This window comes from Orbicella franksi, chromosome 6 (assembly GCF_964199315.1).
Source record: "Orbicella franksi chromosome 6, jaOrbFran1.1, whole genome shotgun sequence".
Taxonomy (NCBI): Eukaryota; Metazoa; Cnidaria; class Anthozoa; order Scleractinia; family Merulinidae; genus Orbicella; species Orbicella franksi.
The window spans coordinates 30,299,374-30,312,570 of record NC_138150.1 but is presented as its reverse complement, the minus strand read 5'-3'; the positions used below and the strand labels follow the sequence as shown (position 1 = coordinate 30,312,570).

The window sequence follows — 13,197 nt, the reverse complement described above, 5'->3', positions numbered from 1 at the left end:
TCCTTTTATTTCAAAGAAATATGCAAATTACCAAATTCCGTTAAAATCGTCCTTTGACGCACCATTTTATTAAACAAGTTTGAGAGCCTCGCATGCAAAACCACATCATTCTTCCGTCTTTAAAACACCCAAATATTTTTGTGCAATGTTTAAAAGTGTACTGAGCTGATTTTAGGGAATGTTGCGCTGTCTTTTTGGGTGCAAAATAATTAAATTTCGAAGACATGTATTTCATTTACTTAAAAGTACTTCGTGAATATAATTAATTTTCACCATGTGCGAACCCTTCAAATGGATTGAGCATCATGTGGTTGAATCACAAAAGGATGGTCTACAGATTCCTATAAAAAATTCTTTGGGCAAATGATTGTGAGCGACGCGATAGCAAATATTTGACCATCCGTCGTCAAATTTCAATTTACGGGTGAGACGTATATTTTAGCATGCGCCAAATGACTTGACCTATATTAAGTTGAAATAGACACAGAGCTGATAATTTCGAAATGTTCTAACATTATTTGCTGTAAAAGGCAGGTCCAAAGCCGATTTGACGTGTTTTTCTCACCATTCGTCCCACATAAAGCAGAAGTTTGCGTTTGTTTACATAACGTCCGATGTACATCGCCAACTGACATGGTCGAACACCGTGAATCTGTGACGTCATTTGCCCAAAGAAATTTATACAGGAATCTGTAGACCATCCTTTTGCGATTCAACCACGAGAAGCTCAATCCATTTGAAGGTTTCGCACATGGTGAAAATTAATTATATTTACGAAGTACTTTTAAGTAAATGAAATACATGTCTTCGAAATTTAATTATTTTGCACCCCAAAAGACAACGCAACATTCCGTAAAATCAACCCAGTACACATTTAAACATTGCAGAAAAATATTTGAGTGTTTTTAAGACGGAAGAATGATGTGGTTTTGCATGCGAGGCTCTCAAACTTGTTTAATAAAATGGTGCGTGAAATGACGATTTTAAAGGAACTTGGTAATTTGCATATTTCTTTGAAATAAAAGGATATTTTGCCAAAAAGACTATCCAGTAGTTTTTGTCGTGCCCTAGCCTATCTACCATAAGAATATGAGCGAAATCGAATTTTCGACCCTTGCCGCGAAATTACGAATTTGTCTGATTTTTACAGGCAAGCACTCTTAATCACTCTTATGATAACAGACGGAATTGGACTCTACTCGGTCCTATTACCATCGACCATTACTGAAGACTGCGGAACATTCCTAAGACAGTGTTACAGGAAAACGCTTCCTTCAAAGCAAAGTGGAAACATTGTGAAACATATAGTCTCTGAAAATGAAAAAGCGACGGCGGTAACAGCGGACAGCATGCAAGCTGACAAATGGACTATATTCATGTGTAATAACATGTTATTGACATGAGATATATATCTACATGCATGGGTACGTAAGCATTATCGACTGTGTTGTCTTGTGAGGTAGCGTTTTCGCAGGGAGTTCATACATATTGTTATTTAGTGCTTGTTAAGGAAGAATTACAATTACGAAGATAATTTGGTTTTAAAGGTTTTGCTATGTGCAACCAACTGTCGCCCTGTTAGGTGTTATGTTTCATTTCATGTTTCGTATTGTTTTCAGCCACATGCATAGTAAGCTTAAGGGATGAAACTGGAAGATTTGAACCACCTCCATTCGATTTTGATCTTCGGCTAGAAACATCAAATCCCAACTGGCAGATCGCGATCGTCCTTTGTTTGAGAAGTGTGTTGTTAACAGAATCCGATTGTTCCACTTATGCAAATTCAAATGTAAAAGTTTCAGTTAATTCAGTAAAAGTTCTAGAGTCGTGTCCGCATGTGGTGCTTTCTTTGTCTTCTCTTGTATTCGAACTGCTAACAGTCGCATTACACTGATTGGCAGATTGGATTCAACTCGCATCCTTGAATTGTAATTCGACTAAGCTTACCACGAAATTCAACTGAGCTTACCACGATCAGTTCCGTATAAACTTATATTTAACCATTTACCTTAAGACCTGCAAACGTGGAGCATTCGGCTTTTAATAACAACACTAGATTCGTGCGGAGGATTGTCAGCCAGTGGTGATGTTTGGTGATGAAAACTATGTACGTAGTTTTGTGGACAGTGTAAAGTGTAATAATTCAAGTTTTCCAAAATGCCTGTCAATATATATCTAAATAACTAACTGAGTGGCGATGGTAAGTAGCCGGTACACTTTGGCCAGAGAAAACGGAAACCTTCCCAGCAGTCACACTGAAATCAGGCTCAAGGAGTTTGCTTCCTGCTTGCTTACTCCAGTGCAATCTTCCTCTTCCAGGGTGGGCTGGTTAGTGGTGTTAACGTTGGTGCGATCAAGCAATTGAGTCTCTGGAGACGTCAACCCTGTTACTGCAGGGTGTGCCTCAGCACATCAAACTCTTAAACTTAGTTCGAAACTTCTGGTTCACGAAAACGTAGATAAAAGGATTCACTGTGGAATTGCATGACACAAGAACAATAGAAACTATATAGATGACATTGCCATAGTTCTGTGAAGGAATGAAGTAGTTGAACACATAAATGAATAGGTTGGGCATCCAACACAATCCATAAATGACACTCACAGAAAGAACCATCTTGGTGACCCGTTTTCTTACTTTCATCACACCCTAGGAAAAAAAAAAAGGTATGATAAATGGAGAACATAATATAATACATTTCTCCCTTCCATCGCATTTAGTTTGAATTGAAATTTGGAGAAGCGACTAATATACACTTAATCACTGGTCCTTTGGGAAGCAGTTGATTTTGTTTTCCACCCACCAATATGGCGCAGGTTCGATTCCGCCCCGATATCATAAGTGGATTGGGTTTGTTGTTGTTTCTCGCCTTGCCCAGCGGGGTTTTCGCCTGGTACTCCGGATTTCTTTCCTCCACAAAAACCAACATCTTCAAATTCCAATTCGACCAGGATAGAGGAGCCGTATGAAGACGAACAAAGGATGATGTGGCCTCCTCTCTAAATTTTGCCATTAATTTTATTGATTCATCATTTAACTTGTGGTTTCAACTCTGGGTCGCTTAGGCATTGCTTGCTCAGAAGTGGGAAGCTCCACATTTTTCCGTACACGCGCTCATTCAAAGCGGGAGTGGGAAAATACTGCCTGCTTTTCTACTTTAGGGTCAAAATTAGCAACTGCAAATTTAATTCCTTCTAGATGAGAGAGATGATGCAAAAAAATTTACAGTATAGGCCAACATAATCTTTTAATTTTAGATTCACTCAACCAGAATTAAATGAATAAAAACTTCTATTTGATATTTGATCATCAGCGTTATTGTTTTTTAATGTAGATAGTGGTCGATGCGCTTAGCTACAACTAGCTAGTTCTTAGGCATGCCACTTAAACTGAAAGAAAAATATATTTCCATTAAACTTTTAAAAAATTCCAACAGGTGGGGGTCAGACCAATAGGCTGTTTACAAGCATGACCGAGGAGTTGTACCTGTCGGGTGCTTTCCATTTCGTTTTCTTCGCGTTTAAACCACAATGAAGATACCACTCTGGAATACAACACAGTCATCACCGATACAGGAATAAAACCAAGAAAAAAGAAGCAGGTGGTACTGTATGCCTTGGGAAGCCACTCTTTGGGCCAGTATTCAACGCAGAAATTGGTTTTTTGATCAAAACTGATTGTGAAGAAAAGTGGGCTGACAAGGATGGCTGCGGAAATCCAAAGAACAGGAATGATGACCTGTTAACAGAAGTGAATTAATGTTGCGTCGCTGTTAGTTTCATGTAGGTTATTACTAGGTAATAGTCATCTGTGTCAGAACTAGGCTATAGACAGTGGGACGATGCTGCTGGAATCTGAGTATCAAGCATCGTCCTCACTACGGCTGAGAAATTAGAAAACGGCGCTTTTACTCTGAAAACGCATCAAATGGTTTCTGTCCATAATAAGCCGGAGAAATTTGAAAACACGACAATCACCGGTCATTTTAGATCTGTACTTGAGGAAAACCCGGGAAGGGGCCTCACACGTTTAACTTCACGTCTTCGTTTTGGAAAAGCTCCGTTTTCAAAATGCTTTCCGTCCACACTAACACGCCAAACCAGCGTCCTCAATTTTTCTCAAATTCTTCCGGTTTGAAGAGCCTTTTCGAAAACCTTCGTTTTCGCGACGGATTAGTATGGACAGTAGGCCTGTCCAGCGTAGTGTGGACGGGGCCTCAGTTCATGAATATAAATACTAAATACTGTCTATACACTGTTTGAAGGTTCTGGATGGCGATTATCTGACAGTTGAGAATTGGTCACCATTTTGGCTCTCATGTGAGAAATGGAGCATGTTCTAACTATAGCCATCTGCAAAGACTACTGATGACGTGGTGTATATAGTACTATAAACAATAGCCTCCATTCGGCGCGAAAATATGCTCGGATATTTGTGCCCGGACATTATCTGTTCCGAGAAGCGAACACTTTTCCGAGAGCGTAGCTCGAGGAAAACTGTGAGCTTTGAGGAACAGATAATGTCCAAGGATAAATATCTCAGCATATTTTCCAAGTCAAATGGAGGCTATTGTGTTTATTATCCTTCAAATATTTTTACAACACGCGCAGTTTTGAAAATTGGGGAATATTCTAGGATATTCCCCAGTTTTTGCTGGGGAACATTCGGTCACGTGACGTGCTCAGACCAATCGCGCGCGGGCGAAAATATTTGATGGACTATAAAGGCTGTTATAATCCATCAAATATTTTCGCTCGCGCGCGATTGGTCTAAACACGTCACATGACCGAATATTCCGGCCTCAGCTAAAACTGGGGAATATCCGAGAATATTCCCTAATTTTCAAAACTGCGCGTGTTGCGAAAAAGATTTGAAGGCTAATAAACACAATAGCCTCCATTTCACGCGAAAATATGCTAGGATATTTGTCCGCGGGCATTATCTGTTCCGATAAGCTCACAGTTTTCCTCGAGCTACGCTCTCGGAAAACTCTTCGCTTATCGGAATAGATAATGCCCGCGGACAAATATCCTAGCATATTTTCGCGCCAAATGGAGGCTATTGTTTATACATTCAATAAAATCCAGGAGAGGATTTCTTGTGAAAACCTACTTTCCAAGATTGTGTATTTTCTGTCACTGGGGCTAAGGTATGATTCGGAGTCGTCACAGTCCTTTATCGAGGCCCGAAAACTAGCATCCGAAGCTGCTGCCATGTTTTCACGGTTTTCTCAACGGAGAGAAAAGGCGGACTTCGAACTTAATAGCAAAAACATAATACAGTTTATTCCTGCCATTGTTCCCATAAAGAGAAAGAGCAAGAAAAGAAAAAACTCTGCCGTGTGTGCCTTTCATTGACCTATTGAATTTTTCGATTTTGTTCTACATCCGGCGCCTCACCTGGCAAAGACATATCGGAAGTGACATCTAAGTATTCGTCCGCATGCGTTAATTACTTGCTTCGATTGGCAAAGACATAGCGGAAGTGACATCTAACAATTTTCTATCACGTTATTTATTGCTGTCCTAGCTGTTGCTGCTATTGTTTTGTTGTTATTTTAAAATGTTATTATCACTGTTATTTTCATTGCCGTTGCTGATGTTGTTGACATTGCTATCGATATATCTGTTTATTAAGCAATTTTCGAAATTGTTAATATGCACCTCCCGCAAATTTCAAAGCGCCAACTTAAATAAGAAAAAAAAGAACCGGCACGCTACTTGCTTTACATAAATAAACATTGTATACCTTTAACTTTCTGTACGTCAGTTTTCCTCGATTACCATAAGGATACATGACAGCATAGTAACGTTCAAAGGCGATGACTACCAGGGTAAACACAGAGGTAATTCCACCGTACCATGCTAAGTTGCCTCCGGTCAGCAGCTCACAGAACACTTTGCCGGCTAATCCGTCAGGATGTTTGAAAAGATGAATCAAGATAAAGCGTGGTGCGATGAACAGCGCAACCATCATGTCTGCTACAGCCAAGTTCAGGAGTAAAACGTTCATGGGAGTCCTGTGTGATCGAAAAGAATTGAAGGCATGGGTAAAATATTACAGCTGAAGAAGTAAGCTAAAGTTGATGACTTTGCTTAACCATTTTTAAAAGTGTTTTTGGTGGTTAACAATGACAATACGCGCTATATTTGGAAAAAAATCTATTTTTTTATAAGCGCCAAGGAATCTTAATTTCTTTGAGGATTTAATTCACTGATATCGTCTAGTGGCGTGCTAGTGTATTTTATCCCCATATTATCTAGGTATTTTTAGGTGTTTTACATTCCAATCGGTAATATCCTAGTTTTAAGGGGCCTCTCGCTTACCCCTCTCAATCAAAGACAGAATACTTTATTTTGCTAACAGTCTGAAATACTCCGACCTACCATCGGACATTCAAGCTAGAGTCTACGATTTCTTTTGGAGTGATGTGTTACTCGCTGTGTATACTTTTGTTGTGCAAGTTTTCCTTGTCCCTTGTCTTTGGTTTTGTTTTGTCTTCTTCTTTTTAATGGTCCTTCCCTAATATCAAGTACGTAATCTTAGTAAACATGTGGAAGGCGCAGTGGCCTCATGGTTAGTGCGCTCGACCCCGGAGCGAGCGGTCCAGGTTCGTGCCCTGGCCGGGGACGTTGTGTTGTGTTCTTGGCCAAGACACTTTACTCTCAAGGTGTCTCTCTCCGCCCAGGTGTACAAATGGGTACCAGCGAATTTAATGCTGGGGGTAAACCTGCGATGGACTAGCATCCCACCCAGGGGGGAGAAGAAATGCTCCTAGTCACTTCATGCTACCGAAACCGGAGAGAAGCGCCGCCCTGATGGGCCCCTTGGCTCGTGCGCAGACGTTACCTTAATCTTAATAAACATGGGTCGTGACCGATGCACTACATATGCACAAGAGCATCTGCGCCGGTGCATTCATACAATTTTATTTCAAAGTTCATAACATACCTCATATCACGATTCAAAATAATAACAAGGCACACGGCTGTGTTTCCAAGGAGATTTGTGACCACTATTATGGTGAACATTATAGTTATTCCAATCTGGGCTGCTTCTGAATCCGTGTACAGAGACATAACGTCTTAAAATCGCTGGATAGAATAAAAGCCATGATAATACATAAAGGTCACAATAACTAGTTGCAAAGCTACATATTATTTACACTCTTTTTATAAGAATATATTTTATAGGAATATCGAAGCTCACATTTGCGAAATTTTTCTGAGAATAAACACAGTAGTCAATGTACACCTACCTTGTTCTTACATTCGAATATACAGTAATGAGCAAAAAATGCAAGAAAGATCCTCGAAATGTACAGGGCTTTAAAAAGGTTTAAAACGTACTGTCCTACAGAAACGACCTTGTCTTGTCCTCGTAGCTAACAAAATTTAAAGGCAATAAAACTTACGTCGTTTTGGCCTCTTCTAATACTTAACTTTAGGATCCTGGGTTTAATTTAACGAGCGAATCCGGCTTGGTGCAATTGCTTGAAGCGAATGATCCTGTTTTGGCTCGGGATGAGCAAAAAATGCTTCATTTTTTCATTTGTTACAATTTGTTATGGTTTCGGTGAGTTTAGATCCCTTTTCGATATATAATATTCAATGCATTCTCTAGGAACTGCCTTCAATATCTTTTCTGTTGCTAGGGACAGCACATTTAGGACAGTGATTGTCAACTCAGCAAATATAAACTTCAAATCAAATTAGTTATAGCAATAAATTTAAAATTACCCTTTTTGAGTGGATTGTCAAGTTACATAGGAAAGAAAAACAATAAATATAATAAACTGAAATAAAATATATGTATGTCAATTACTACCGAGGAAGAAATCCAGTAAGAACGTGTTTTATTTTTTATTTTATATTATTTTATTTTTTACTTTTTTTTCGTGGGGAGGGGAGGGGGAAAATTAAACGGATAACTGCTGCCATCCATTCTGTTTCCCAAGACATTTGCAAATATGAGGAAAACGGTTATCCCACCTTCTTGAGGTTTGTGTTCCCATTTCGAAGTTTTTGAAATGGAAAACAAAAGTAACGAGTAATGAAAATTGCAACTGAGAGAGCTTAGGAAAAATGCAATAATGTTGTTGTTTGCTTTTTGTTCATTAGAATATCCTGTTGTGGACATAATTCATTACTTTGCGAAGTGTGGAAATCTTGTTTCCTTAGTCGAAGTAGTAAGTATCCTGCGATCTCTGATAAACTCGAGCTAAAATGTACGTCTCCAGTTCGTTGTAAGATATTTTTATTCAATTTAATTAAACCAAAAAAAAAAATTTTTTAAACTAGACATTGCGAGAAACAAACACTGGCAGCTGTTAAAATATAGCGTACAATTAACAAAGCAAACCAGTACAAGTTGATTGTTGAAAACGTTCACTACATTTTTTTTTTTTTTAATAAAAAATTATTTTCTTAAGATTTGCATACCATTTTTATAGCTTCTCTAATTCCCAGCCGAAAGACTTAGCTGAAGTGGGATGAGTCGTCAATTTCAACTTGCAAAAATTTTCAAAACGTTGTAAAAAGTCATTTTCGAAAAACAACGTTCAGCCTTCTTTCCCTAACAATGCATACATAAAAGGCCAGTGTGGGGGAGATTTTTTGCTACATTACTGTCATCGGCGTATATCAGTGTGTACATTGTGTGCTCAGACTAGCTCCAGTTAAACAGCCAACTGTTTTAAGCGGTTTTCAGCCATTTTGTGCCTCTGAGGACATTTTTAGTTATCAACTAGATAAAACAGTTTCAGTTCGCAAGAAAAGCAAACCGACATCTCCGTTTCGTTTGTGTGTGTTTCCTCTCAGAAGTAAACTGCTCGAGGAAATTATTATCGGGAAATAACAAAACTTACCGCTAAAGAAAGCCGCGTTCGTAGAAAAGGACAAGCGGTTACTGCTTATCTGTTGAATACTTAAATTAAACCTAAACCTGAACTGACAATTTTCAGATGACAGTTAATTGTCACTCACGTTGTGGGACGGGTTTCTTCGAGAAATCAAGTTTCAACCAGAGTTTCTACCAGAAGAGCTTCTAGAATTAATGACAATCTTTATTTAAAGGCCTCCGACTAAATTTTTTATTACCGTACATGTCATTATATTTAGTTTGTGGAACGACAGGTGTTCAATTCAAATGAGACTATTGGCCGATCGCTTTTTCTATAATGAATTATTTTTATAATGAACAGTTCTTTTGTTTTCAACGGCACTACAGCTGCTTTATGTCAAAGGCATTCCGAGCCAGAACATGATGTATTTTGACGGATGCTAGATAATTACGTGTCAGAAAGATATACAAAGGGCATCTGAAATTACATATCAACATGTAAGGGTAAGGTTGGAGTACTTTTAATGACTACTAGTAAAAGCAAGTAAAGTCAATTATATTGATATCGAGGTTAGGAATAAATATTGCTAATTTTAGGCTTCATTATCTGATTGAAATTGAGCCCGTTTGCGAAAGGGCCTGCCGGAGCTAGAAGTACGGCAACTCAGAATAAAAAGAAACAACAAAAAGAACAAACAAACAAACAAACAAACAAAAAAGCCGTAAAACATGTAACACCATATGTAATACCAATCGCAATGATAACATGCGCTCAAGGGGGGAGGGGAGGCATCAAAACAAAAAATACAAATTTAGTTAAACATGCAGAGCGGACTTCTTAACATGTATTTACGTGCATCTACATGTGTTCACATACTACACATGAACGTAAACAGGCTGGGTAAACTTTTTTTCTTGGCCGGCCGGGTGACTGAGCCACCTTAACCTATCTTTTTCGTCACTAGGTATCGCCTAAGGCCTCGTGGTGACTGAGAAAAAGTGCTCTACTTATGAATATCTGTTCTCAGTGTTTACTAATAAATTTAGAACACAAAGCAAACTCCTGCTCTTTATTTAGTAATTTGTTTCCATTGTCATTCTAATAAGCCGGTCGGTTCGCGGTTTGACTCTCCTCCAACACCGACATCTTCTTCAATGGTGGGCGGGGCGATCGTGTTGATGTGATCCGTCGTGTGAACAGTGGCGTCATTGGAGATGCCAACCCTGTTATTATGGCACTTGCTACAGCATACTAGGCTCTTGATCTTGCGTCTGAACTTCTGGTTCACGAAAACGTAAATGAAAGGGTTGACGGTGGAATTGCACGTGACCAGAACGATGGAAGTAATGTAGGTGACATCTCCGTAGTTCTGCGAAGGACTGAAGTAGTTCAGCGCATAGATGGTTAGGTTTGGTATCCAGCACATTCCATAGATAACACTGATAGTCAAAACCATCTTGGTGACTCGCTTTCTTACTCTCATCACACCCTGAGAAGGTAACGTCAGATTTAGTGCCTTACTTATGACATGAACAAAATTTTCTATAACGTAATCTTTGATACACAGTAAAAAAACGCGATACTGATTCCTATATAGTTATCCTCGTAGCTACACAATAAATTAATTGTCCAATCTGGTTCAACACGATGAGGCGCACGATGATGGTAAAGATTTTGCAGAGCCTCGAATTGGTTCCAATTACAGGTTTTGCTACCCAAAAAACAACGCTTTTGCCTTCAGTTAAATACAACAAAACCTTGCCTTTTCGAGAGGAAATTTACTGTTCCAGGAAAATAAAAGACAATCAGAAACCACCGCAGCTTAAGTCGAATTTAGAACTTTGAGCTTACATAATTTTTTCTCAAGAATAGAAACTGATTTCATCTTATAATATAATTCCTAAAATCTGAGATGATTTACCCGAGCTTGGTTAGGAGACCTAAAGTCAAATAATATAGATATATACCTGTTGGGCATTCTCTAGATTATTTCCTCCCCGTTTAAACCACAGGGAATACACCACTCTGGAATACAACGTTGTCATGATCATAATGGGAATGATCCCAGCAACAAAGAACCAAGTGGAACTGTAAGCTTTTGGGAGCCAGTCTGGTTTAGGCCAGTGTTCCATGCAGAAATCGGCTTCTTTGTCGAAGTAGATTGTCAAGAAAAGAGGAATGTTAAGGATCGCGGCGGAAATCCATGACATGGGAATAATGACCTGCCAAAACAGAACGTTGAAGCTATACTTAATTAATAATAAAAAAAGCCTTAATCATTGAGACCTCACTTTTTTGACTTTCTTCGAGCAGGACGCAAGAGGGTGGGAACCGCGTGCACGGGCCGAAGCTGCCGGAACGCCCGGAATTTAATGCATGGCGAAAAAAAAAAGGGTAAGTCTATGTTCCATGTGGTTTTTCCGATTAGGAATTTTGGACAACCTTTCACGGCGTTCTGTTCGGTTAATATAATTTTGGAATTCCGCTGTTGCTCTATAATTATATAAGTCAACTAGCATTACCATTTACACTCCAAACAAAATTTTTGGAAAATATTTGGTACATTTTACAACAAACCGCTGTCAACTACGGCATGACATCAAATTGAGAACAATGACAACTTATCTCATTTATAACCTAAAGCATAGTTGTTTACAAGTTTATTGAGTTTTCGTGGTCAGACATGTAGCAGGAAACGCATTCATCCTTTATGTTATCTGTGGGTCTATTAATGCCACGGCCAAACAAACAAGTACCTTCAACTTGTTGAATGTAAGTTTTCCTTTATTGCCATAGGGATACATTACAGCGTAATATCGCTCAAAAGCGATGGCCACCAGGGTGAAAATTGAGGCAGCCCCTCCGGTCCATGTTAAGTTGCTGCCGGTGAGCAGCTTACACAACAATGTACCCTTCCGTCCTTCAGGATGTTTGAAGGAGTGACTCAAAATAAAGCGTGGTACGATGAACAGTGCAACCATCATGTCAGCAACAGCCAAGTTCAGAAGCAGAAAGTTTATGGGAGTCCTGTTTGAAAGCACAAATTGAAACAGCTCAGTTTGTGGAAAGCAAAGTTTCTTTCAGTTTCGCCCAACCACCCCTCCCCCCCCCCCCCACCTTCCTCCCCTGAAAACTTCCACTAAGAATTCGTTTGCGTTAATTTTATAACAACACTGTAATTCCAATAATTAATAGAACGGTACCTACCGAATAAAATTCGAAGTTTCTCTCACAAAGGTTCTGTCCTCGTGTACCGGTTCACAAAAACCCATAAAAAAGACCCAACAATATACCACAGCTAAACAAGGGCTCGTAAAGAAAGACAGTACAATGGATATTTCCTCAGTAAACCGGTACACTAGGACACAACCTTCCAAGCTACAAGTCTGTGTCAAAATGAGTCAAAGTCAAAAATTCCGGAACGCTTGAAATGGAGCCGAATGGTTCGAATATTGCCAGAAATCCAAAAATTGTTGAATTTCCGAAATGCCAACCCTTCAACCAAAACTTCCGTGTAGAAAATGGGTCTACCTGGCGGGGTTCTCCACTTTCCTGCAGGAAATTCCGCTGAATGCTGATTCATTCGCCACTGGAATTTCTAAAAGTTCAAACGAGAATTTTCGTTCGAATTGAAAGCGCCCCTTGTCTTGAAAATTTCTACACTAAAAACAAATATCATCGATCATACATTAATTACACTCAGATTACAGCACGAAAAATACCTCATGTCTCGGTTCAAAATGATGACAAGGCCCACAATCGTATTGCCAATCAGGTCAGTGCTCACGAGGATGGAGAACATTGTAGTTATTCCAATCTGTGCTGATTCTGAATCCGTGTAGAGCGACATCGTGAAATCGATTTTCCTATATCATAATACAAAAGTATATTCAAACATCGAAATACTTTCTAAATAAGATTGAGTAACACTCTTCAAAATCGAAATTTAGGCCGCAACTGCTAGCCGAAGAAAATTTCAATTTGAAAGCCCAGCTCACAGTTTTGTAATAATACCTCAACTGACCGGTCGCTATGTTATTGTAAAGCAATCTATGACAAAGTGTCGACCATAGCGAAAATATTTTCCGTCTTCGTGACGGAATGGAGATTCAAACTTATGCACAAAGAAGAAACCGAATGTTAGCCCTGACGAAATTGGAACGAAAGCTGGTCTAAATTATACCGACAGCGTTATTCACAGCGAGGAAAACACTTTTAATACGCTAAATATTAACTGTTCTGGTATCGCTGAATTCATCACTTTAATTAACCGTATTGCAACAATTTTGCAACTACAGGGTGAACAGCAACACATGAACTTTCAGATCCGGGTGAGGCTTCACATTTTGAGTAA

At 39.1% G+C, this 13,197-nt stretch overlaps 2 protein-coding genes across 2 annotated transcripts; both read right to left on the bottom strand.

The window, feature by feature from the left end:
• Positions 1–2,404: 2,404 nt before the first annotated feature.
• LOC145489928 (neuropeptide FF receptor 2-like) lies at positions 2,405–7,141 on the bottom strand. Its single transcript, XM_081469014.1, has 4 exons — positions 6,953–7,141; positions 5,750–6,020; positions 3,488–3,739; positions 2,405–2,650 (listed from the first exon to the last, which is right to left on the bottom strand). The coding sequence occupies exons 1-4, from the start codon at positions 7,078–7,080 to the stop codon at positions 2,405–2,407; spliced, it is 897 nt and encodes a 298-aa protein (XP_081325140.1). The 5' UTR covers positions 7,081–7,141.
• Positions 7,142–9,930: 2,789 nt separating this feature from the next.
• On the bottom strand, positions 9,931–12,693 carry LOC145489927 (pyroglutamylated RF-amide peptide receptor-like). The gene is made up of 4 exons (XM_081469012.1): positions 12,566–12,693; positions 11,600–11,870; positions 10,807–11,065; positions 9,931–10,340 (listed from the first exon to the last, which is right to left on the bottom strand). Exons 1-4 carry the CDS (start codon positions 12,691–12,693, stop codon positions 9,937–9,939), a joined length of 1,062 nt encoding a protein of 353 aa, XP_081325138.1. The 3' UTR covers positions 9,931–9,936.
• Positions 12,694–13,197: the final 504 nt, after the last annotated feature.

Bases quoted from the DNA above. Each gene is read 5' to 3' on its own strand.
- LOC145489928 (XM_081469014.1), bottom strand. From the start codon at position 7,080: ATGTCTCTGTACACGGATTCAGAAGCAGCCCAGATTGGAATAACTATA. The intron at 6,021-6,952 runs GTATGTTATGAA...TCGATCACACAG, and splicing joins ATTTTGAATCGTGATATGAG to GACTCCCATGAACGTTTTAC. The intron at 2,651-3,487 runs GTACAACTCCTC...TTTTTTTCCTAG, and splicing joins AAATGGAAAGCACCCGACAG to GGTGTGATGAAAGTAAGAAA.
- LOC145489927 (XM_081469012.1), bottom strand. From the start codon at position 12,693: ATGTCGCTCTACACGGATTCAGAATCAGCACAGATTGGAATAACTACA. The intron at 11,066-11,599 runs GTACTTGTTTGT...CTGTTTTGGCAG, and splicing joins TTACATTCAACAAGTTGAAG to GTCATTATTCCCATGTCATG. The intron at 10,341-10,806 runs ATATCTATATTA...ATCTGACGTTAC, and splicing joins AGAGAATGCCCAACAGGTAT to CTTCTCAGGGTGTGATGAGA.